Source organism: Rhinopithecus roxellana, chromosome 11 (assembly GCF_007565055.1).
Source record: "Rhinopithecus roxellana isolate Shanxi Qingling chromosome 11, ASM756505v1, whole genome shotgun sequence".
NCBI lineage: Eukaryota > Metazoa > Chordata > Mammalia > Primates > Cercopithecidae > Rhinopithecus > Rhinopithecus roxellana.
The window spans coordinates 66,467,091-66,493,326 of record NC_044559.1 but is presented as its reverse complement, the minus strand read 5'-3'; the positions used below and the strand labels follow the sequence as shown (position 1 = coordinate 66,493,326).

Genomic DNA, 26,236 nt, shown 5'->3' with positions numbered 1-26,236 from the left:
CTCAAATTTTATGAAGGTGACTTTCTAATCTTTACCCCCCAAGTTGTAAAAATAAAACCTCCCAGCAAGTATCAAATGACCAGTCCATGTGTTTTAGGGAGATATTTATTGCATGCATAAAAAGATTCAATGTTTAGATATAGTTTGAGAGCAAAAATGTATTACTTTAAACTATCTCTCTGCTTAAAATGTAGACATTTAGTAAGGCTTAAATTCTTTGTTAACTGTGCAATAAATCTGTCTCAATGCCTTCCCATTCCAGGGATGTGTTAGGTTTGCTGTCCAATATAATATGTAACTCTTACTCCCTACAGAGTAGATAAACCAATCAGCCACACACATTTTCAAAATTACAGATGAAAAAAGAAAAATAAATAGTGTAGGTTTTAGCAAGCTAAAACGCTCTTAATTCTGTGGACAAAATAATAAGACATCATGACACTTAACTTAGGCTGTATTGAAGGAAAAAGACATTAACCAAGGTACAATGTTAAGGAGAGAATCTACCTTTAGACTTCATATAAAATTAGTGCAAACCTCAGTATCAGTGTCTTCTCTTGTAAGACCTGTGAGGAAATACATGCTAAATGTTATGTTCTGCTACTACTAAAACTCTAGTAATTCTGCTTATATTAATAGCACCATAATGTGGCACTTTTACTAGTCAAAATAATAACAGCTCAATAATAGCAAACTATTGTAAATTCTTCACCATAACTATTTTATTTAATATATGAATAAAATTGGAATAACTAAAATTGAGCCTTTCTGTTCTGTTGCAAATCTTTTTATTGCAATTCAAATGATGTTCTAAAACAAAGAAGCAACAAGTTTGGGAATAAATAGTTGCTGAACTGGTTGATCCAATTTAAAGTAAAAGTGTTAAAATAGTGTGCATTTTCACACTTCTATAAAGAATATCTAAGACTGGGTAATTTATAATAAAGGAATTTTAATTGACTCACAGTTTCAAATGTCTGGGAAAGTCTCAGGAAACTTACAATCACGGCAAAAGGGAAAAGGGAAGGAAGGAACATCTTACATGGCAGCAGGAGAGAGAGAGTGAAGGGGGAATTACCGATATTAAACCATCAGATCTCATGAGAATGCCCTCACTGTCACAAGAACAGCATGGGGAAAACTGCCCCATGATTCAATCAGCTCCCACCAGGTCACTCCCTAGAAACATGGAGATCACAATTCAACATGAGATTTGGGTTGGAACACAGAGACAAACCATGTAATTCCACCCCTGGCCTCTTTCAAATCTCTTGTCCTTTTGACATTTCAAAACCAATCATGCCTTCTCGATAGTTCCCTAAAGTCTTAAATCATTTCAGCATTAACTCAAAAGTCTAAGTCCAAAGTTTCATCTGAGACAAGGCAACTCCTTTTAACATATGAGCCTATAAAATCAAAAACAAGTTGTTACTTCCAAGATACAATGAGGGTACAGACATTATATGCTTTACATGCACTCATTCCATATGTGAGAAATTGACCAAAATAAAGGTGCCACAGGTCCCATGCAAGTCCAAAACCCAGAAGGGCAGTTATTAAATCTTAAAGCTTGGAAATAATCTCATTTGACTCTGTGTCTCACATCCAGGGCACACTAATGCAAAGGGTAGGCTTCCAAGGCCTTGGGCAGCTCTGCCCCTGTGGCTCTGCAGGGTACAACCCCTGCAGCTGCTTTAACAGGCTGGCATTGAGTGCTTGTGGCTTTTCCAACCACATGGTGCAAGCTGTCTGTGGATCTATCATTCTGGGATCTGTAGGAGACAGTGGGCCTCTTTTCACAGCTCCACTAGGCAGTCCCAAGTGGGGACTCTGTGTGGGGACTCTAATTCCACTTTTTCCCTCTGCATTATGCTAGCAGATGTTTTCCATGAGGGCTTCACCCCTGCAGCAGACGTCTGTCTGGACATACTGGCATTTTCATACATCCACTGAAACTGAGATGGAGGTTCCCAAAGCTCAACTCTTGTCTTCTATGTACCTTCAGGCCCAACAACACATGTAAGCCACCAAGGCATGGGGCTTGCACCCTCTGGAGCAATAGCCTGAACTGTACGTTGGTCCCTTTTAGCCGTGGCTGGAGCTAGACTGGCTGGGACACAGGATGCTATGTCTTAAGGCTGCACAGAGCAGTGGGCCCTGATCCAAGCCCAGAAAACCTCCTAGGCCTCCAGGCCTGTGATTTGAGGGGTTGCCATGAAGATCCCTAAAATGCCCTGGAGACATATTTTCCATTGTCTTGTCTATTAATATTTGGCTGCTCGTTACTTATGCAAATTTCTGCACCCAACTTGAATTTTCCCCCAGAAAATGGGATTTTCTTTTCTACCACATGGTCAGGCTGCAAATTCTTCAGTTTTGTTCTCTGCTTCCCTTTTAAACATAAGTTCCAATTTCACATAATGTCTTCATGAACAGATACGACTGTATGCTTTCAGAAAAATCCAGGTCATATCTTGAATACTTTGCCGCTTAGACATTTCTTCTGCCAGATGCTCTAAATCATCTTTCTCAAATTCCAGGTTCCACAGATCTCTAGGTCAGGGGCATAATGCCACTAGTCTCTTTGCTAAAGCATAGCAAGAGTGACTTTTGCTCCAGTTCTCAATAAGTTCTTCATCTCCATCTGAGACCACCTCAGCGAGGACTTCATTGTCCATATCACTACCAGCATTTTGGTTGAAACCATTCAAAAAGTCTCTAGGAAGTTCCAAACTTTCCCACATCTACATGTTTTCTTCTGAGCCCTCCAAACTGTTCCAACCTCTGCCCATTACCCAGTTCCAAAGTTGCTTCTACATTTTCAGGTTATCATTTTAACAGTACTCCACTATCCCAGTACCAACTGCTTATATTAGTTTGTTATCACACTGCTATAAGGATAGTACCTGAGAGTGGGTAATTTACAGAGAAAGGAGGTTTAATTGATTCATAGTTCTGAATGTCTAGGGAGGCCTCAGGAAACTTGCAATCATGGCAGAAGGTGAAGGAGAAGCATGGTGCATCTTACATGCATCAGGAGGCAGAAAGAGTGAAAAGGGAAGTGCCACTTTTAGACCATCAGATCTCATGAGAACTCACTATCAGGAGAACAGCAAGGGGGAAACTGCCCCCATGAGCCAGTCACCTCCTACCAGGTCCCTCCCTCAATACATGGGGATTACAATTTGACATTGTAATTTGTTTTGGGTGTTGACACAGAGCCAAACTATATCAACTAAATGGTTAGGCAGACATGATCAGGGCAGGAGAAGACCAACCCAAGGAATGTCAGCTGACCATCAGGTGATGGTTAGGTGGCTTTTAAACTTTCTCTGTAAAATAATAATTAGTAGCAACCAGTGCCAGGGAAAGATAGTCTGCCAATAGATAGAACACACTTGAAGCTGGTGATCAGCAGCTTCCCAATAAAAGCTGAGGAGTTGGGTGAGAGGGCTGAAGCATGCATGTTAAGAGGCAAAAAGGCAGAATTTTACTAGTATATGACCTTTTTCTGGGAATGCTCAACTGGCAAGGGAAAAATGCCTCAAGTAAGCGTGCACACAACTTCAGTAAACATGCTGCGCATGAAGCCCCTCCCAAGTGCACCCAGCAGGCACTGTGCATGTGGACAGCCTGCCCCAAAAGAAAAATCAAGGGAGGAGAATCGCAAATCCCCAAATCATGCCAATGTAGAAAACCCTCAGTGAAGGGATGAACAGGGCTCTTTGATGTTTCAAGTCACCCACTTAGCCATCTTCCAAGAGTATTTTGCTTGCTTTCATTCCTGCTCTAAAACTTTTTAATAAGCTCTCACTCCTGCTCTAAAACTCACCTCAATCTCTCCCTCTGCCTTAAACTTACTTCTTCCCCAAATCACATTCTTTCTTCTGAAGTTAGGACCGAGTTGCCACAGACCCATATGGATTCACTGCTGTTAACAAAAGCACTTGAGCTGTTTACCAAAAATGTTTGGTTCTTCCTCTCTTTGGATACATGCTAGAGGTGTACTTTTCTTGCCTGGAGAAAAGTATTTGCTTTGAATAATGAAGTGCAAACTCAAAGAACCAATATACAAGTAATCATATTCCCTGCCCCTGTTGTTATGATCAGAGAAAAACGTGTTGAGGAGAAACATTCATTAGCCGTTGACAACAATAAAGAGAGACCACTTTCTGATGCATATTAGATATATAGATACAAAGAGTAAAGAAAAAATAAAAGTTTAAGGGTTTGTTCCTGCAGCATTCCCAATCCTTTCATGGATGATGTATTTAGAAAAAAATAATTTAGTAAATATCTTATTGTAAAAATCCTCTAGATAATTGTTAAAGAAAAATATTATTTAATGATATATTTAAACATGGTAAGAAAGTCCTTATTCAGGACCACTGCAATAAGTATAGAAATCATTGCAGTGAGGTCTTGCAGGTGGAGAGAGATATTGGGCTCAACTACAAATAAAGCATTGGCAAGTGGGACTTTGTAGCCAAGGAGCAGGGTCAGGGTCACTGGATGGAAAATTACTAGGAGAAAACATCAGAGATACAGGGGATTCTGGCTAAAACAAGCTAATACGATTGTTGCTGAAGACAAGTCAGGGTGATCAGACATCATCTAATGGGTGGTGCAGGATGAGAAACCTGATGAGTTATCAAGGTAGATCATTTATCAAAGGTAGAGGTGTTCTTGCTAAAATGATTTAGTATTTTTTTTGTTAAAAAGTGATTTTATAAGGAAGTATACAGATGAGCCTAGAAGATTCAGAAGCCTGATCAAGTTTGGCCAAGCAAAGAATCTTTGTCAGTCCCCACTAATGTTCACAAGAAGAAACATTCTTATTTCCTTTGTATAATATAAGTTCATTTTCTCATTTGGTTACCTTTTGTTTATTAAGTACAACTTGAATTATCTGTTGGAACTTGGTAGTAGAGACTATGTAAAAATATGTACTGGACAATATATGTTGTCAGAACTTTAATGAGGGGCATTTAATTTCTATGCAATCTGTAGTGTACTCATCACAGTTATTGTTAAATACTGTTGACATATTTTTTGTTTAATGCCTTCATGGTAATACAAAGTAAAGTAAGAGTGTCCATAATGCACTGAACTAAGTCAGAGGTGTCCATCTAATCTTTTGGCTTCCCTGAGCCACACTAGAAGAAAAAGAATTGTCTTGGGCCACACATAAATTACACTAACATGAATAATAGCTGATGAGCTAATAATGAAAAAATCATAAATACATCTTATAATGTTTTAAGGACATTTACAAGTTTGTGTTGGGCCACATTCAAAGCCAACCTGGGCCCCATGTAGCCGGTGGGCTATGGGTTGGACAAGCTTGAATCAGATTGTTTTGAAAAAATGAAAGAAAGACTCTGAAGTGGATAAGAATTTGTCATCACATGATCTGCAATAACTTTCATTTTTGAGAATATGTCTTCGTGGAAAAATCTAAATATAGGTATTCTGATATATTAAATCTCATTATTAGAAAGATTAAGATATTTATACAATAAATTATCATGTCTTTTTTATCTTAATTTTTTATTTTAAGGCCAGACTGGAGGCATGTTTATTCAGCATTTTAAGTTTGACCTAAAATGATGAGGAGGAGACTGATGACATGTCCCTTGTAGCAGTCTCCAGTGGACTGAGGAAGCAGCACAACATCGCTATTAACTAATGTTACTACTCAGAAAAAAGAAAAAATGAAAACACTTAAGCAATATGAATAAGCAGCTTCTTTCTTCGAGGTATTACAGTGCTGTTTCAGTGGGTGGTAACATCTTTTATCAAGTCCTCCTGAGTAAATTGTCCTTCTTTTGTAATATGTTTTACTCCCTGTAGCTTTGAGAGAATTCAGAAAATATGAGCCATAATTTTCATTTGTAATGTGTAAGCATTTGAATTACCTGAGTCAGGAAGTTAAAACCATATTTTAAGGACAAACGATTTTTAAACAAATCACCATCCTGAAGTAGTTCTGTATATATATATATAAGTCAAAGTCCAAATTTCAGACGTCAATAAAATATTTAAGGTTAAGCTAAAACAGTGATTACTTATTCCTAGGTAGGTTACTAAAAAAAATTACTGTAGTTTAATAATACTTTGCAGGGTACATTATATCATGAGATTCCCATGCCTCCATAAATTCATAATATTCTAATTTTACTGGAAACTCACGTATAATTAAGTCATGGTGTAAAGGCCTTCTTTTTGTAAAACTTTGAACCTCAGTCTTTTCACACCAACACTGTGACTTTTAAGTTTACAACATATATGCTTCAAAACCCAACCAAGCACAAATATAGTTTCCTGAGAAGTTGACTGGAATAAAATAAGTTGAACTGCATTGTAATCATAATGTATCATTAAATGTGCATGAATCTGTTTGTATTTGTTTGAGGGAGAGTGGTAAATTTGTATTGTGAGCAAAAGACCTCTGGAAAGGAATTGGGAGAAAAGAGACTTTATTTCAGTGAACAGTTTTCAAACCATATCATACAGCCTGTGGTTTCAAGCTAAGATACAGTTCAGAGAACAAATACAGGGTTAGGGTTTTATAGCTAAAGTTCCCACCCAGGTTCCCAATTAGCTGTCTTCATCCAAATGAAGGATAGATTCTTGCTTAATTCTGATTGGTCAAAACAGATGAGTCATGACTGTTCTATACACTGATTGGTTGATTCATGTGAGCTCTGACTGGTTGATTTCCAAGCTCCAAACCAGAAGTTTCTGTCAGATGTTTCTTTCAAAGGGTTGGTGCTAAAAGGCCAGTGTAGGGATGGCATAGGGGGCAAAAGGTGGTAGTTCCAGCCGCAGTTTATCTTGGCACCAAGAACAGGATCTGTTTTTGCTTCATTGTTGTATTAGTCCGTTTTCACACTGTTGATAAAGACATACCTAAGACTGGGAAATCTATAAAGAAAGAGAGGTTTAATGGACCCACAGTTCCATGTGGCTTGGGAGGCCTCTCAACCATGGCAGGAGGTGAAAGACAGGTATTACATGGCAGCAGACAAGAGAGGATTGAGAGCCTTATAAATCGCTTATAAAACCATCAGATCTTGTGAGACTTATTCACTAACATGAGAACAGCATGGGAAAGACCCATCCTCATGATTTAATTATCTCTCACCAGGTCCCTCCCTCAACACTTGGGGATTATGGGAGCTACAGTTGAAGATGAGGTTTAGGTGGGGATTCAGTCAAATCATATTGCTGTACACCTGGCACCTCCCAAATCGCATGTCCTCACATTTTAAAACCAATCTTGCCTTACCAACAGTCCCTCAAAGTCTTAACTCATTTCAACATTAACTCAAAAGCTCACAATCCAAAGTCTTATCTGAGACAAAGCAAGTTCCTTACAAACATGAACCTGTAAAATCAAAAGTAAGTTAGTTACTTCCTAGGTAAAATGAGGGTACAGGCATTGGGTATGCATATATATATGTGTGTGTGTGTATATATATATATATATATATTCATTCAAAATGAGAGAAACTGACAAAAACAAAGGGTTCAAAGACCCTATACAAGTCCAAAATCCAGTGGGGCAGTCAAATCTTAAAGCTCCAAAATGATCTTCTTTGACACCACGTCTCACATCCAGGTTATGCTGATGCAAGAAGTGGGTTCCCATGGTCTTGGGCAGCTCCACCCCCGTTGCTTTGCAGGGTACAGCCTCCCTCCTGGCTGCTTTCACAGTTTGGCATCGAGTGTCTGCTACTTTTCCAGGCATGCAGTGCAATCTCTTGGTAAATCTACTTTCTGCGGTCTGGAGGACAGTGGCCCTCTTCTCACAGCTTCACTAGGCAGTGCGCCAGTGACAACTCTTTGTGGGGACTTCAACCCCACATTTCCCTTCCACACTGCCCTAGCAGAGGTTCTTCATGAGGGCCCTGCCCCTGCAGCAAACTTTTATCTGGACATTCAGGCATTTCCATACATGCTCTGAAATCTAGGTGTAGGTTCCCTAACCTCAATTCTTGACTTCTATGGACCCATAGGCTCCACACCATGTGAAAGCTGTCAAGGCTTGGGGCTTGTACCCTCTGAAGCCACAGCCCGAGCTATATCTTGACTCATAGCCATGGCTGGAGCAGCTGGGACACAGGGCACCGAGTTCCTAGGCTGTACACGGAAGAGGGGTCCTGGACCTGGCCCATGAAACCACTTTTTTCTCCTAGGCCTCCTGGCCTATGATGGGAGGGGGCTGCCACAAATGTCTCTGACACACCCTGGAGACATTTTCCCCATTGTCTTCATGATTAACATTTGGTTCCTCATTACTTATGCAAATTTCTGCAACTGGCTTGAATTTCTCCTTAGAAAATGGGTGTTTATTTTCTATTGCATCATCAGGCTGCATATTTTCTGGACTTTTATGCTCTGTCTCACTTTTAAAACTGAATGCTTTTAATGGCACTCAAGTCACATCTTGAATGCTTTGCTACTTAGAAACTTATGTCACCAAATAACCTAAATCATCTCCCTCAAGCGCAAGGTTTCACAAATCTCTACATCAGGGGCAAAATGCCCTGATGTATTTTGTCTCTTTGGTCTCTTTGTAAACATAGCAAAGGTCACCTTTTCTCCAGTATCCTCATCTCCATCTGAGACCACTTTACTCTGGATATCATTGTCCATATCATTATCAGAATTTTGATCAAAGCCAATGAGAAAGTCTCTAGGAAGTTCCAAACATTCCTGCCTTTTCCTGTCCTTCTGAGCCCTCCAAACTGTTCCAACTGCTGCCTGTCACCCAGTTCCAAAGTTGCCTCCACATTTTCGGATATCTTTACAGCGGGACCCCACTCTGCCAGTACCAATTTTCCTTGTTAGTCTTTTTTCACACTTCCGATAAAGACATACATGAGACTGGGTAATGTATAAAGAAAAAGAGGTTTAATGGACTCACAGTTCCATGTGCCTGGGGAGGCCTCACAATCATGGTGGAAGGCGAAAGGCATGTCTTACATGGAGGCAGACTAAGAGAGAATTTAAAGTCAAGTGAAAGTGATATCCCCTTATAAAAGTATCAGATCTCAGGATACTTATTCACTACCACAAAAACAGTATAGGGGAAACGCCGTGATTCAATGATCTCACACCAGGTCCCTCCCACAACACATGGGAATTATGGAAGCTACAATTCAAGATGAAATTTGCATGGGGACACAACAAAACCATATCAATTGTAGAAAGGAAGATACTGTGATGCTTTGACATCTTTCTGAGAACACAGAGTATGTGACCGCTTTGTCACCCTGGCATGGCTACCTGGTTTTGTTGATTTTCTTTTAACTTACTTCAGTTAGTCATAGGGAGTCCATTTTGTCTGTCAGGGACATGTTTTAACAGTATGAAACAGAAAAAATGATCAGAGTATTGGGACTTTCTCTTAGGAGTTAAGTTAATGTTGCCTGCTCAAATCCCAATCCGTTTTGGGTGGACAAAAATTGCATAGCCTTACTTAGTCCTCCATTTTTTACTTTAGGAAATTAGATTAGAGGAGACACACAAACAATGACAATAACATAGAATGTTCAAGCAGCTGATGGCACAGTAGCCTGAGCTTAATCAGAGACAAGTTTAAGGCTGACTAAAGATTGATAAGGTCAAAATTGATGCTGTTTATTGGAACTAAAACACAGACTCACAGTTATATTCATTGTGAACAAATGGGCGAAACCCAAAGAGAGAAGAGAGAGGTACAGAAAAAGACACAGAGATAAGGGAAGAGATTTCAAAAAAAAAGTGTCAAAAAACAATAAGAGAATTTACAGCCTCTTAGAGACAAATATAAAATCCTAATTATCTCAATTTCCACCACTTCTCAATTACAGGCCCATTGAGGCACTTTTGTACTAAGGCTCTGTCTTTAGGTCAGCAGAAAATGTATATACGTGTGTGTGTGTGTTCTTTAAAAATTATCTTCTTTTGAACTGAATTTCTAGTCATCACAGCTGAAAAGAGAATATTACAAACAATACTTATAACATAGGTGTGAAAGACTGAAGTCTTTCCCTCTTTCCTAAAAATGATGATTGACCAAATCTATCAGCTGAGAAGAAATAGTGCTAATAACCCCATATTCCATTTCTAGAGCATCTTTAACTGTAGGATTCAACACCTTCTTGCAGAGAGCTGCCATTTTATCTAAACTGGTGCAGACCCATATTAGTACAGGGGATTCTGGGGAGATGGAATCATCTTGGGAAACAGAGTTGCTAGAGCATCAGCATTCCTTCTCCCTCCGTTATTGAATGTGAATATGTGTGGCGTGGATGTTACAGCTGTCTCCTACCCTGCTTCCCATATCTGTGATAGTGATAAATTGCTTAAACTGCCTTATGCTCTCATTTTACTAAATGGAGAATTATCCCTTATTTGACAGTTGTTGTCACTGAACTGTCAGGAAGTAGTGAGTGGACCTTTCTTAATGGAGGCCAGGTGTTTGGGGCCTGTGGGTATTAAATCATTTAACCATAATTGGATTTTTCTCATTAATACAGTACAGGTAGCCAGCACTTAAATTCTCATCAACCAAAAAAGCCAATGTTAGTTTGTGTTTTAAAGTGAATATCCACGACTATCAGAAAGGGGGCAATGGCCTGGCTTTAGTAATGTAAGCTTGCTTAAGTAAATGGGCATTGCTCTGTTCTCAAACTTTTCTGCTTCATTGGTGGAACAAATTGCTAAGAATGAAAGAAAAGAAAAATAAATAGCAAGGAGAGAGAGTGCAGTCACTCTTAGACTTATGTAGTACAGTGGTTTCTCAAAGTAAAACCTGAATCATCTGCATCAGAATCAACTGGTAGGTTTGTTAAAAATGCAGATTCCCGAGAATTTCTGGAATTTGGGGTAATAGATTCTAGGAATCTACAGTCCTAATGATACATGCCTATGATTCTTGTGCATTCTAAGTTTTAAGAATGTTCTAGGTATTGTTTCATATTTTTCATGGCTTTATCATGTATTTATTTATAAAAAAAAAATCTACTTTTTCCTTGCTTAAAGTGCCTTTTTTTTTTTTTTTTTAACTTTTTAGGTAAACACTGTAGAAATATCATTAAAGCAAGGCATTTACTTAGGGTTGATCTAATCCAATATTCGTTTTACTAGAGGAAAAAGAAAGACTATCTTAAAGATATATATATATATATTTTACTTCTAATTTTCTTTGCTATTATTCTATGTTTAGAGAAAGCATGAGTACTCAATAATTGCTTAATTAATGAATTAAATTTAATGCAGTGGCTTTCAATATGCAACATTTCAGAAGCACCATTGATCATAAAGTAAATCCTATCCTTATGTTTTATAGAATACAAGTGCTAATAAAATGAAAATCTAGGCTGGGGGCGGTGGCTCACACCTGCAATCCCAGAACTTTGGGAAGCAAGGTGAGCAGATCACTTGAGGTCAGGAGTTCGAGACCAGACTGGCCAACATGTTAAAACCGCATCTCTACTAAAAATAAAAAAAATTGAAAAATTAGCCAGGTGTGGTGGCACATGCCTGTAGTCCCAGCTACTCAGAGGCTGAGGCAGGAGAATCGCTTGAACCCAGGAGGCAGAGGTTGCAGTGAGCTGAGATTGTGCCACTGCACTCCAGCCTGGGTGACAGAGCAAGACTCCATCTGTCTCAATAAATAAATAAATAAATGAAGTAAAGTTAAAATCTAAGAATCTATAAAATCTCTAAAGGATAGATTAAGATGATAAGAATTCAGTGCAATTGTAAGTGCTCTGGGCCGGGTGCGGTGGCTCAAGCCTGTAATCCCAGCACTTTGGGAGGCCAAGACGGGTGGATCACAAGGTCAGGAGATCGAGACCATCCTGGCTAAAACGGTGAAACCCCGGCTCTACTAAAAAATTCAAAAAACTAGCAGGGCGAGGTGGTGGGCGCCTGTAGTCCCAGCTACTCGGGAGGCTGAGGCAGGAGAATGGCGTAAACCCGGGAGGCGGAGCTTGCAGTGAGGTGAGATCTGGCCACTGCACTCCAGCCTGGGCGACTGAGCGAGACTCCGTCTCCAAAAAAAAAAAAAAAGACAGTGCTCTGAAGATCAATAAAGTCACTAATAACTATTATTTTTAATAATTCTATAAACGTTCAATGAAAACTGTCAACAACAAAAAAGATATTGCAAAGATTCATTAAGTTGCTTAGCAGGAGATATAAGGATGGGTATTTCTGCATCACAGACTGAGACCCTTAAGGAATCTGTCAAGCAAAACAGAAGATTCCAAATAAGTGTTTTGTTTTTGAAAAAACAATGTGAGATCACATCAAAGACTTAAGTCTAAATTACATTTAAAAGGTTTCACTGAGTAAAGTTTGCAAAGATTAGTACACAGAGAAATAAGTGATGAGATATTTAAGCAAGAGAAAAATAAGACCAAATATCAGGTGTGAAGAGCCATGGCCTGTTTGGAGAAGAGAGAGGCCTACAGTGTAAAGCCATAGAGACAGGAATAATCATGTATCAAAGTGCTTTCGACTGCAGAAATTGTACTCTCTCTCTCTATATATGTATATAAAACATATATACATACATATTATATATATAACATATATATGCAAAAAACTAAATTAAATATTTAAACAAAAAGATAATTTATTATCTATCACAATATGTTTTTCAGAGATGGGGTAATATCAAGATTTTCTCAGCAACGCAAAGACAACACAGATCCAGGCTCTTTTTTTTTTTATGCTCTGCTCTCACTAGCATATTAGCTATTTCTCCATAATTAATTTTATCAATAGTCCCCAAATCTGTTTAGAACTGCTGAAGTTCTAAATTTTATATCCTGACAGAAACTTCTATAACTTGAAAAGGGATTTTTAGCTTCTCTCTATCTTTGCAATTAAGATATATTTTTTTAAATTACTCAAAATGGAATCACATGTACATCTGCAAAATGATTCCTGGTAAAACAGAATGGAATTACAATGAATGGAATTGTTTTTAAGCTAGACTATTCAAGACTCATCTCATTTAGAGACATAGCCTCCTCTGAGGCACAATGTCACCGGATATGTGAACTAATTTGGAATTCTGAGTCCAGAGATGAGATAGTTTTGTGTTAAGACCACAGTATCTTCCATATTTGTGCTAGAAACTGATATATATTTCTATATTATTGAGTCACTAAAATGTAATAACCTCATAACAACACATTAGGATACGTTTAACAGTGTAAATAGCAATTATTAACCAAGGTTTTGCCCATATTCAACTTACATATTTAGATTCAATCATTTTTACATTTGTCTGTCATAATTGCCAGCCCCACTCATAGGTATAAGCAATATTGAATAGACAAAAAATTAGGGAAAATGTCAAATGTCTGTTTTTAATTGTGTTGTTCATCTTCATTTTCTGTATTTATATTTTAAATTGTTGCTTTTAAATAACTGCATCCAAGAAAGATTTGCAAGGCCCATTACGTGAGGAGCACAGAATAAATCATTTAAAAATATATATTAATTCTGCAAAATGTGCAGTGTGTGTGTGTCTTTATGCACCCCAGAGAAAAAGAGAGACAGACAGAGAGACAAAGAGAGAAAGAAAGAAAGATCACAGCTCTAGACATGGAAGGCTAAACTACGCGCATTTCATTGATTGAACCTGGGCTGGGAGATTTGAATCAAATTTTTTTTCATTGAGTTTAACTTCTTATGTGACTCTTAAGAATACACTTACACTAAGTTGAGGGTGTAAACACACTCTCTCTGTCTTCCTCTCTCTCTCTCACACACTCACAGATTTTTTTTTTCTTCTTCCACACTTCCCCCTTTCTCTTCTCCTTCCCCTTGCCTTTTCCCCTCATTTTTCCTTCCCTCTCTTCCCCCTTCTCTTGCTTTTGCAGCAATCTAATGCAGTTCCAAACTAAATATTTTACTCAATGTGATTTCCAGAACAAAAATCACAAGCACAAATGCACAAGACAACTGAACAACCACAAAACAGTTTCAATGAACAAAATAGCACTGATGTATTGAACGTATCCAGAAACAATTTCATCATTCTTTAAAATGGCACTAAAATACAAAAGTGACATAAGGTCTTTTTAAGAATAAGAGATTTATCTTGTAAATTATAGTCCCTTAACTTGTGAATACATTTAACGGAGGGCTGCTTTTACCAGAGCACTAGTGTTGCCCTGTGACCTCCGTGCTACCAGGAAAAAACTCAATCCTAGACAGGGCAGTGAACTTAACTAATGAGCAGAAGTTGTGGAACCTGAAAGAAAAAATTAATATATAACCTGGATTTTTTTTTTTTTTTCACAATAACGAACTGATTCAAGTTCGTGCAGTCGTGCTCTGCGTAATGACATTTTGGTCAATGACATACCACGTAGCAAATGGTGGTCTCATAAAATTATAATGTTGTATTCCTACTGTAACTTTTTTATGTTTAGATTACATTTATACAGAAAATAGTGACCTGTGTGTTACAGTTGCCTATAGCATTCAGTACAGTGACATGCTGTACAAGTTTGTAGCCTAGGAGCCATAGGCTATATCACCTGCCCTAGTATGTAGTAGACTATTTTAGGTTTGTGAAACTACACTCTATAATGTTCACGCAATGATAAAAATCAGCTAACAACACATTTCTCAGAATGTACCTCATCATTAAGTGACTCGTAACTGTGTTTTTTTTTAAATTTAATGCCTGATAATACTTAAAATACAGAATGGATATCAATGATGACAACAACCGCAGTGAAAAGATAATATGGTAACAGGGAAGTTTTTCAGATACCTGGACCTTGATTTAGAACTATTCCAAGACTGTTGATGAATAATACTAATAATGTATTAAAAACTATGATAAGAAACAAATTTTCTGGTTATTATTACCAAAGGACTCTGGGGAAACCTATTGATCAAAATTAAATGTTTGGAAATATGACAACAATATTGACTCTGAAGTTTATAGTCATTCTGTTTTCAGATGATAAGCATGCCATCTGTAACTTCCAAGAGGATTAAACTAAAATATTGAGTTATTAATTTATCTTACATTCAAATAATCTGAAGTCTGTATTTTTAATATTTGCAGACATCCAATGACACCTTTGAAATTCCCCTAATGTTGACTGGAAATGTAGTGTTAAGGAAGAGACTCAACTATGAAGATAAGACTCGCTACTTTGTCATAATCCAAGCTAATGTGAGTATTCAATTTCTTTTAAATTTCTTCTGTAAATTTATGAAGTAAGAAACTCATCCAAAATGTGTCAGATAGTCTTGGAGTGCTCTGTGTCATTCACTTCTTCATCAGGACACTCTTGCCCTAGGTGTTTATATATAATATTCTCATAGATGGGGAAAGGGATAGAATAGGTTGTTTTTATTCACTATATTATTTGAACTCTAAATTATTCATATATATTAACCATGATCCAGTAATTTTTAGCCCATTCTGAAGTATGTTTTCAAAGTAGGATCCAGCAAATAACTGCAGCAGAATCACACGTATTAAACATACGTATTTCTGGACCCCACCTCAGATGTTCTGAATGAAAATCTCAGATGATGTAAGTGGAATATCTGCATTTTTAGTTAGCTCTTCAGGGGATTCTAAGGTACACTAAAGGCAAAGAATGAATGCCTAATTGGTCGTGTTTTTCCTCGTGGCTATCATTTATTGAGTAATTGTTCACTAGATATCAGCTAATATCCCCATAACTGAAATTTATGCTAATGTGTATAGATAACAATAACAGAACATCTAAACATATACTTATAAAACACAGACATGCTTTATATGCTTATACAACATAGATATCCTTATATGCTTATATAACATAGACATGCTTATATGCTTATAAAACATAGACATTTATTGTAGTTATTATTAGTGGAAATGTAATAAAATTTCTGGAATTATGTGGCTCAGTGTTTGGCTTGACAATTCAATTATATCACCAGGGACTTAGGTTCCTTCCCTCCTTATACTTCTCTCTTCTCTGAAATGTGGTTATTTTACCAATACCTTATCAGCTGGGAGCTAGTTGTATACCATGGCCATTAAGAGTCACAACTGCATTTCAAGTCTGAATGTAGCAGGCAGAAAGGTTAGTAAAACTAGATTTTCTTTTTATGTTTATTGATCCTTTCTTCTTTTATCTGGGAAGATACTCTCTTCAGAGTTCTCTCCCACCCATCTCCTTCTAGACTTGTATCACCTGAGTCAGCATGATAGGAAGGAAAGTTGAGGAAGTCCATATGTGTCAAAGGGGAATGCGGTATTCACTTCTGAATTATACTATGTATAGTTCATATCCTGAGACTGGACACACAGATGACCCGATAACATTTTTCTTTTCTTAGTAAGAAGAATGGGAGTACCACTTGAGAAAAAAGCTAGAAGGAAAGGTCATAGAAAAAGTCCCATATTAAGTGACAAGCTTACGTTTTTGAAATAACAGTTAAGAAATGAGCTATAAAGATATAAAAAGTATGGAGAAATCTTGAATGCGTATTTATAAACAAAACAAACCATTAAGAAAAGGCTGCATACTGGATGATTCCAATATATAATATTCTGGTAAAAACAAAGCTAGGGAAATGGTGTAAAGATCAGTGGATGTCAGGGATATGGTGGTAAAGGCAGGTTGAAAGGGATTAATAGAAGGATCACAAAATATTTTCATGTCAGTAAAAATACTCTGGATAATACCACAAAATTGGATAGATATCATTATACATTTTTCCATTCCCATAGAATGTACAGCACCAAGAGTGATCTTTAAAGTAAAGGATGAACTTCAGTGATTATTATCATTCAATGTAGATTCATCAGTTGTAGCCAATGTACAACTTTGATTAGGGATGTTGCTAAGTGGGGAGGATGTGCATGTGTGGAGACATTGGTGTATATACCTTCCTCTCAGTTTTTCTATAAACCTAAAGCTGTTCTAAAAAAATAATAGCCTTTTGTTTTTTAAAGCATCTAGACTCTGAAACCGTCCTGTGCTTTTAATGACTCCTAAGCACTGTAATCTTGCTCATACAGCAGAACAGAGAGATAGCAGGGGAGGCTAAAAGGAAAATAACCTCAATCAGCTGTTCTCAAGAAGTTAACAAGAAAAAATGTGTCACAAACTTGTCATTTTCTTGCCTTTCTTAGAGATATATCACCTGACACAGAATGTGTATGTGTATAGATAGATACCTAAATAGATATATATTTAGGGATATTTAGCTAGAAATATGTAGATAGACATGTAGATCTAATTTTTGAAGCTAAGTTTATAAGCTTTTATTTACATTTCTGCAGATTTTAAAAATAATTTATTATTGTATATATTATAATTATTTATTATAATATGTTATATGTATTATGTGTGTGTCTGTATATGTGTATATATATTTTAATGTCATGTGACATAGACCAGAGTGAAAACTGTGGATATGGAAAAAGCAAAATGTATTAGGGAAGGCCACTCAGACTTCCTAAAAAAACACAGAAAGTTCTTTTTTCTGTTTAACTGAAGATGTGAAGAAAAGGGACAATGTCTTTTTTATAAAGTCAGATTGCTATGGAAGCTATTTGTAAGCTGTTTTTTTAAGTTATGCAATTAAAAATAGGTAATTTTTTAATAGAAATGCAAAGTGAAATATTCTGAATTGGTATCTAGTTTTAAAATATTTGTAAAGACATCTGGAACAATTTCTATCCAGCATGATGGACTACTCGTCACTGAGGGAGTGACGAGTTTTTAGCACTTCAGGGATAAAATTATAAAACAGAAGTACATATGTGAATCATCAAAAGGAAGGAATAGCATTAGGAAGAGTCGAATTAACATTTGAATTTAAATTCAGTAACAGTTTTTGTTACAAACTTAAGTCATACAGTACAAAACGAAATGTTAAATATAGAAGGTTTTAACATTTTAAGTGTTTTTAAAAGTTTTAAGAATAATTTTAATAGCTACATAATGTAAGATAATAATAATGGATCACTATTGATTTAACTATACTCTGTTTTTGTTTGTTTGTTCATTTGTTTTTGGCACCAAATTGATATTTACCCTCATGATGCTCATGAGAGGCAGTGAGTATAGTGAATTATGTCACCCGAGTTCAAATCTCAGTTCAGTCATTTACTAGCTGTGTGATTCAGAGCATATTTTGTATGTTAATTTCCTAACCAGTAAAATGGGTATATTAATAAAACATACCACATTGTTCTGGTTACAATTATCAAGTTAGCAAACAAAAAAGTACTTAGACTAATGCTTGAAATATATTGAGACATTATTACAGTATTACATAAATCACTAAAATAACTGTACTGTACTGTTTAAAAATCAGTAATGAAAAATGGAATTGCTGTGAGAAAATTATATGTATGTATATATATGTGTATATGTATTTGCACATATATATATTCACATACTTTTTAATCTTAGTAGATAATGCTATATTATTTTTCAAAGTGTTGTGACACATCACATTTCCACAAATGATAAAGAAGGATGCTCATTTCTACCACATTTTAAATCTATAACTTAAAACCGTGGGTTGTTGGAGATGGAAAGTCAGCTGAGACTTGCTTGAAGACCAATTGTGGGTTTCTCTTCCAAGCTCTGAGTTCAGTGATCTCACATTCACAGCCATGGTGGGCGCATTTACAGTATGAAAAGTGCCAGTGTTACAAATCAGGGCTGCTTATATAATAGCTGGTTGTTAATCATTAACTGTTTTGTATATACCAATAGTAACATAAGTCTAACGTATCTTTGTATATGATAATGATATCCATATATCTAAAATGTCTCTCCATTTTTTTAGCATTTATCTTATTTGTTTATTTATTTATTTATTTTGAGACAGAGTCTTGCTCTATCACCCAGGCTGAAGTACAGTGGTACTATCTCAGCTCACTGCAACCTCCGCCTCTGGGGTTTAAGTGATTCTCATGCCTCAGCCTCGCAACTAGCTGGAATCACAAGCATAACACCACACCTGGATATTTTTGGGGGCTGGGGAGGAGAGTATTGCTGTCACCCAGGCTAGAGTGCACTGGCATGATCTCGGCTTACTGCAACCTCAGCCTCCCATGTTCAAGCTATCCTCGTGCCTCAGCCTTCTGACTAGCTGGGATTACAGATGCACGCCACCACACCCAGCTAATTTTTGGATGTTTAGTAGAGACAGGGTTTCAACATGTTGGTCAGGCTTGTCTCAAACTCATGGCCTCAAGCAGTTCACCCGTCTCAGCCTCCCAAACTGTTGGAATTACAGGCGTGAGCCACTGCACTTGGCAGCAATTTTTTATATTGTATTGGTGGTATGCACAATGTAAGCCATGTACATTAAACACCAATATATTATCTTGAAGTCATAAGGAGAGTTCAAATATGAGCAATCAATTTTGACTTTAAAGTATATGGCCTCTAAAAGAATAATTACAGGTATCATGACAAATTATTGAACATTACTCAGCTTTGATCTGGTTTTGCTTATGGTAAAAATATTTGATTTCCAAAGAGAATCCTTCAAATTACATGTAGTTTGGAGGTTTCTTTTTATCCGTGTTTACATATTATGATTTGTAATTAAGGTAATTGAGTTTTGACTGACCCATGTTAGAAAACCCTGTTACATCTTTTTTGAGAATATTTGCAATATCGTCGCCCATGCTATTGGCTTCAAATATGTATACATAATGAAGTAAGGATTAATTCCAGATAAAAATTTTGGGGGGTAGATCTAGAAAATAGAGTGATGAAAGATCAATGGGTTTTCTTTTTGTTGAAATTTACTACATATTACTATAAACCTCAACTTTGATATGTTACCCTAATTCACATAGAATCAAAATAATCTCTTTACATATCATTTTTCTTCAAAGCAAACTCTCTTTCATATTATTGTTATAATGAGTTAAATATTAAGAACACTTTGGTAATCAAAACTTCTTAATTACCAGAAAGAAAAAGTTTATATTTAATTAATTATTTTATAATTTATTTATTTATTTTGAGATGGAGTTTTGCTCTGTCACCCAGGCTAGAGTGCAGTGGGGCGATCTTGGCTCACTGCAACCTTTGCCTCCCATGTTCATGATTCTCCTAACTCAGCCTCCCGAGTGGTTGGGATTACAGGCATGTGCCACCACTTCCAGCCAATTTTTTTGTATTTTTAGTAGAAATGGGGTTTCACTCTGCTGGCCAGGGTGGTCTGAAACTCTTGACAACTTCAAGTGAACAGCCCACCTTGGCCTCCTGAAGTGCTGGGATTACAGGCATGAGCCACTGAGCCCGGCCTGTATTTGTTAGAATCATGACAAGAATGATTTATAATTTCTAAATTATTTTATGAATAGCAAAGGTGTTGTATATTTCTCAAATAGCAAAATCTAGAGAAGGGTTGCTAGCTATCTTTCCTAACAAGATATAATTCCTAAAATTATAGTATTACTATTTCTTTATTAGCTCAATTTTTTATCTTTATGGACAGAAATATTCAAAGAGAAGGTGTAAGCATTGCAAGCATATGTGTTTGTTTATGTAAAATTCATTTTCTCTATTTTATATTGCAACCTTGTAAACAACTTTTCAGAAATAGCCCCTACCCTGACCTTCCCTCACATCTGCTTCCTACTGATGTGTGGAATTAGTGTTAATTGTAACCCCATTGTTTTAACTCTGCAAGTTTCTTGGGCATTTTCTGAGGAGTGAGAGTGAAATAGGAGGATAGTAGGTGATGGTTTATGGGAACTAATGTTTATTGAGTGTTTGACTACTAAAGATACATAGGCATTTGGGGCTATAAATGATGGTACAATTTTGTCTACTGGTTTGCCTAAAAAATAAGAAATATTAGGCAAATATCTCAAACAAAAAAATGTTTTCAAGAGAACAGAATACCCAACTTCCTCTGGTTAATGTTCATAGAAGCATTATTTTTTTCCTCAACTGTTATTTTAAGCACAGGGAGTACATATGCAGGTTTGTTACATCGGTATATTGCACTCAGGTAGTCAGCATAGCACTCAATGGGTAGTTTTTTGACCCATTCTCTCTCCTTGCCCCAGTAGTTCACAGTCTATTGTTCCCAGGTTTATTTCCCCGGGGACTCAGTGTTTAGCTCCCATTGAAAACTGATATTATGTAGTGTTTGGTTTTCTGTTCCTGCATTAATTCACTTAGGATTATGGCCTCCAACTTCATCCATGTTGCTTCAAAGGACATCGTTTCATTCTTTTCTATGACTGTGTAGTATTACATGGTGCAAATGCACCCCAGTTTCTTTATCCAATCCACTATTGATGAGCACCTAGGTTGCTTCCGTGTTTTTTTGCTATTGTGAGTAGCATGGCAATTAATGTAGACATGCATGTGTCTTTTTGGTAGAATGCACTTTGTGTATAGACCCAGTAATGGGGTTGGTGGGTTGAATGGTAGCTTGATTTTAAATTCTTTGAGAAATCTTCAAACTGCTTTCCACAATGGCTGAAATAATTTACATGACCACCAACAGCATATAACCATTTCCTTTTCTCTGCAGCCTCACCAGTATATGTAATTTTTTGACTTTTTAATAATAGCCATTCTAACTGGTATGAGATGATATCTCATTATGGTTTTGATTTGCATTTCCCTGATGATAAATGCTGATGAACATGTTTTAATTTTTGTTGGCTGCATGTATGTCTTCTTTTGAGAAGTGTCTGTTCATGTCACTTGCCCCTATTTTAATGGTGCTATTTGTTTTTTGCTTGTTGAATTGTTTGAGTTCCTTATAGATTCTAAATATTAGTCTTTTGTCAGATGCATAGTTTGCATGCCTTTTTTCTCATTCTTTCCATTTTCTGTTTACTGTATTGATAGTTTGTGTTAGTGTGCAGAAGCTCTTTAGGTGCCACTTGTCAGTTTTTGTTTTTGTTGCAATTGCTTTTTAGGATATCATCATTATGAAATCCTTGCTATAGCCAATGTCAAGAGGAGTATTTAATAGGTTTTCTTCTAGGATTTTTTATACCTTGAGGCATTACATTTAAACCTTTAATTCATCTTGAGTCAATTTTTGTATGTCTGGTAGAATTGAGCTATGCATCTGTCTGGTCCAGGGCCTTTTTTGGTTGGTGAGTTTTTTATTACTAATTTAATATCACAGCTTGATATTCATCTGTTCAGGATTTCGATAGCTTTCTTTTTCAATCTTGGAACATTATGTGTTTCCAGAAATATATCAATTTACTCTAGATTTTCTAGCTTGAGGTTGGGGAGGCACAATTCTGTTCAGAGTAGCGGTTGAACTTGTTTAACATCTTAAAAGATATTCTTGCTTGCCAACTAGAATCACAGTTTCCTAACTTAATGTAATATTCTATTATTTTTAAATGATTAAAGTTAAAATATATTCTTATTTTTTAAAAAGGAAATGAAGAGAAATGCAGATGAAAATGGGAAAAGGAAAAAAGGAGATTTTTTTTGTGGATTTTAATATCTATTAGTCACATAATATAAATGAAAACACATAATTAAATTATATGAAATGTTTATAGAAATAGTTATTTTTTATTTTTTTACCACTCACAATTTAGAATGTTATTTCATTTACTCAGAAAAACCTTGAAAAGTAGTGTATTACTATAAAGATCAAAAGTGTAGGTTTTTGTTTTTTGCTTTTTGTTTTTGTTTTGATTTTTATCTCAATTGCCGAAGGATTGTTTTTTAAATGGATATTGTAGGATCAAATCTGATTCCAAATTGGGAGAAGAACATCATGAATTAGCATTACCATTGTGAACTCACAAGTTATGAGTGAGCATGAGACATATTTTTATATATTTTCCTATGTGATATGTGTTGGTGATAAAATGTGGGAGAATTCCCACGTGTGGAAACTGTTGGTAGATTTTGTTGCTACATCTCTGGTCACAATAGTTTTGCCAGGATTATTTTTATTTCTCATTTAAAAATACAAATTTTAGAGCTCAACACTTTGTAAGCAATATCTTTCCCCAATATAAGAAAGGACTCCAATTATGTATTTTGGTATATACTTCCTGTAAATACACTATCTTTAACACACCAGTATCTATTCTATGGACTAGTAACAATAACCCAAAGAAGCCGATAATAGTGAGAGATCTGATGCTGACAGACTGAAAGAAAACATAAGGTAAAAATAATTCAAATTTGTTTATTATAGTGATTTGGTGATGACATATAAAGAAGAAGGCTGAGTGACATGGAAGGGTAGAAATACTGCCTCTGGCATTTATATGCATGCATGTGTATATATGCATATATATGTGTGTTTATATATGTGTTCTACATTCATATATCACATACTATATTATAAATATTTAATATTTATTATCTATTTACTATTTTTATAAATTAAATTTAGATTAATTCAATCTTTTAAGACTTCATCATAAGCAATCATTATTTTAAATTGTAGGTTAAAGCCAGGCACATACCTATAGTCCTAGCTACTCAGGAGGCTGAGGTAGGAGGATTACTTGAGCCCAGGAGGTTGAAGTCAATATAAGCAATGTAGCGAGATTCTCATTTCTAAAATAAATACATAAATAGATATTTTATAAATAAAAAAAGTTTCAAAAATTATCTCCAATGCCATAAGTAAATTTACAAATACATATTAAATGTCATTTTATTAACTTATTTATGTTGTTGAGAAGAAAATGTCAAACATAAAAATCATTAAAACATGTAACAAGTTTACCAAACCTATTAAAGAAGCTTTCAGTTTTCATATATATATATATTTTTAGAAATTAAAAGAGTTGTTTTAGTTCATAAACTTTAATATAACTTTAAGGGAAATGTGGAAGATGAGATTACTTAATAATTTAAAACACTGGATGATGAAACACAAAGGGAAATATATGTGAAAATATAACCTACTAATCTTTATGAGGTCACATTATCTTAATATTAGTAATTTTCAGTATTAAATTACTCTCTTAATAATGGACTGAGGAAATATGTCCTCATCATTTTTTAAGACCGTCAGAAGCAGGGTATTGGAGTCTGCCCCTTGGAAGCTACTCAGGATATGCCGACTGAACAAATCATTACATCATTTATCTATTAATTCATATATTGTAGTTATAGCTATAACCCAATTAAATAAAAGATCAGTATTTAAAAAGTGGCAAGTTTGATGAGCTAGTTGAATTTTTCTAAAATTTAAAATATACACATACATTTATTTTGAATTAAGGTTTTTCTACATGTTCAAAATTCATACATCTTAAAAATAATTTAGAAAGTTCATTTGTGAACCATCAAAATTATCTCACATGCCACATGTTGCTCCTACTCTACTTTTCAACTGGCCTAGAGGTTGATATACGTATGGGAGTGCACATCGACATTTCCTGAAACAGCTAAAGAAGAAGGTGTACATATTTAACATAGTGAGAGGGAGGAGGCTTCTAAGGGAAGAAAAACTAGGTTTCTAGGAGAACAAATGGGAGATTAAAATAGCTTGTAATCATGTTTATGTAGGTAAGAATAGACTTCCTTGTTTTTTCTTCATTTTCATAAACTTTCTTGGGAGAGGGAATTCATGGCAGCCTCACTCCCACAAGTATCTGCTTTTAGTGCCATAAAAGAAGTTCAGAAAAGACTCCTTTCTCTTCGTTGAATCTCAAATGTCTTTAGTTTTAAATAATCTTTATAGTGCATCTAGGGATCTGAGTGAGTCCCAAAACTTTCAAAATTTAAACATTTTGTGTTTTTTTAACTATAATTTTGTCACAGTCTATCTTATACTGTATCAAAATATCAAAGAATCCTGGGACCACAAATTTATTGCATTCTAGACAAGGTTGTACTTACAAAATTCCACCAGTAGAAATTTGTACTTCCTAAAACTTTACCCTCAAGCATTGCTTTACAACTTTTTTTGAGCAACCAGATTGGGAATGAGTTTAACTAAAATCTACTATTAACCAAGCTTAAGAAGAGGGATTTTTTTTTTAAATTGGAAAGCAAATATTAATGTCTGGGAACTGTCACAAAGGAAGACATTTTATGAACAAAATAAAATAAAATACAGGTCTGTTAGTATAATTACTTTTAAAAATATTTAACATAAATAAGCAAAATAAGATTAGCCATTTTAAAGTGAACAATTCAATGGCATTTGGTACACTCACAGTATTGTACAACCACCACCTCTATCCAGTTCCTAAACATTTAATCACTCCAAAAAGATCTGGCACCACTCATGCAGTTGCTTCTCATATCCCCTCCCCAGCTCCCTGTAGCCACCAATTTGTTTACTGTTTCCAGATATTGCATATAAATGGATCATATAATATGTGACCTTATATTTTGTCTGGCTTCTTTATTTGAAAATATGATGTTTTCAAGTCTCATTCATGTTGTTGTATATATCAGGACTTCATTTCCTTTTATGCTTGAATCATATGCCATTGTATGTACATGCCACTATCTGTTTATCCATTTATTCATTGATAAATATGTGGGCTTTTGCCAACTTTTGTCTGTTGTGAATAGTGCTACATGAACATGCATGTAAGTATATTTTCAATGTTGTACAAAATAGAATTCAAAAATACAGAAAAGCATAATAGTTCTTCAAAATAATAACTGAATACTATGAAAGTAAAAACATTTCCAGATTCTGTGTAATGAATGATGCTACCACCATCACCCTCAACAATGGATGTTCTGGATGGAAATGACTTAGGTCCAATATTATTTTCTTCTGTCCTATGATAAACGTTCTTCAGATAAATAGAAACAATTTGCATTTCTAATACAATTACTACCCATTATTTAAGTGTGTGTTATCCATCGTGATTTCCTTCTAAAGAAATGGAAAGGGAAACAAGAAAGAGTAATGCTATAGTTGAGAAAACTGATTAGAAATGGCCTCAACCAGGTTCAAGTTAACAACAGTGATAAGTTGTATTAATAATATACTATTGATAAATGTGTCAAAAATAGCACTTGACTTGTGGTTTTCCTATATAAATCATGTAAGTCCAGTTGAATCTTGAGGAAAACACCAGATAAACACCCATTAAGGGACATTCTGCAAAATATCTAGTACTCAAAATTGTTAACGTCATCAAAAACAAAAGTCGTAGAACTTGTCACAGCCAAAATGAGCCTAAGTAATCATTATGACTGAATGTAAACTGGTATCTTGATTGGGATCCTGAAACAGAAAACTG

The 26,236-nt window shown here is 35.7% G+C and overlaps 1 protein-coding gene across 12 annotated transcripts in view; it reads left to right on the top strand.

The window, feature by feature from the left end:
• Positions 1-26,236, top strand: part of PCDH15 (protocadherin related 15) — a 1,888,416-nt gene that overhangs the window by 1,358,703 nt on the left and 503,477 nt on the right. For 11 of the 12 annotated variants that reach the window (XM_030941315.1, XM_030941316.1, XM_030941314.1 and 8 more), the window contains one exon: positions 15,095-15,205. The exons of the other annotated variant lie outside the window; for it this stretch is intronic. In XM_030941315.1, the coding sequence (XP_030797175.1) occupies positions 15,095-15,205 (111 nt within the window). The remainder of the gene's footprint in view (positions 1-15,094; positions 15,206-26,236) is intronic. 12 annotated transcript variants of the gene reach the window in all.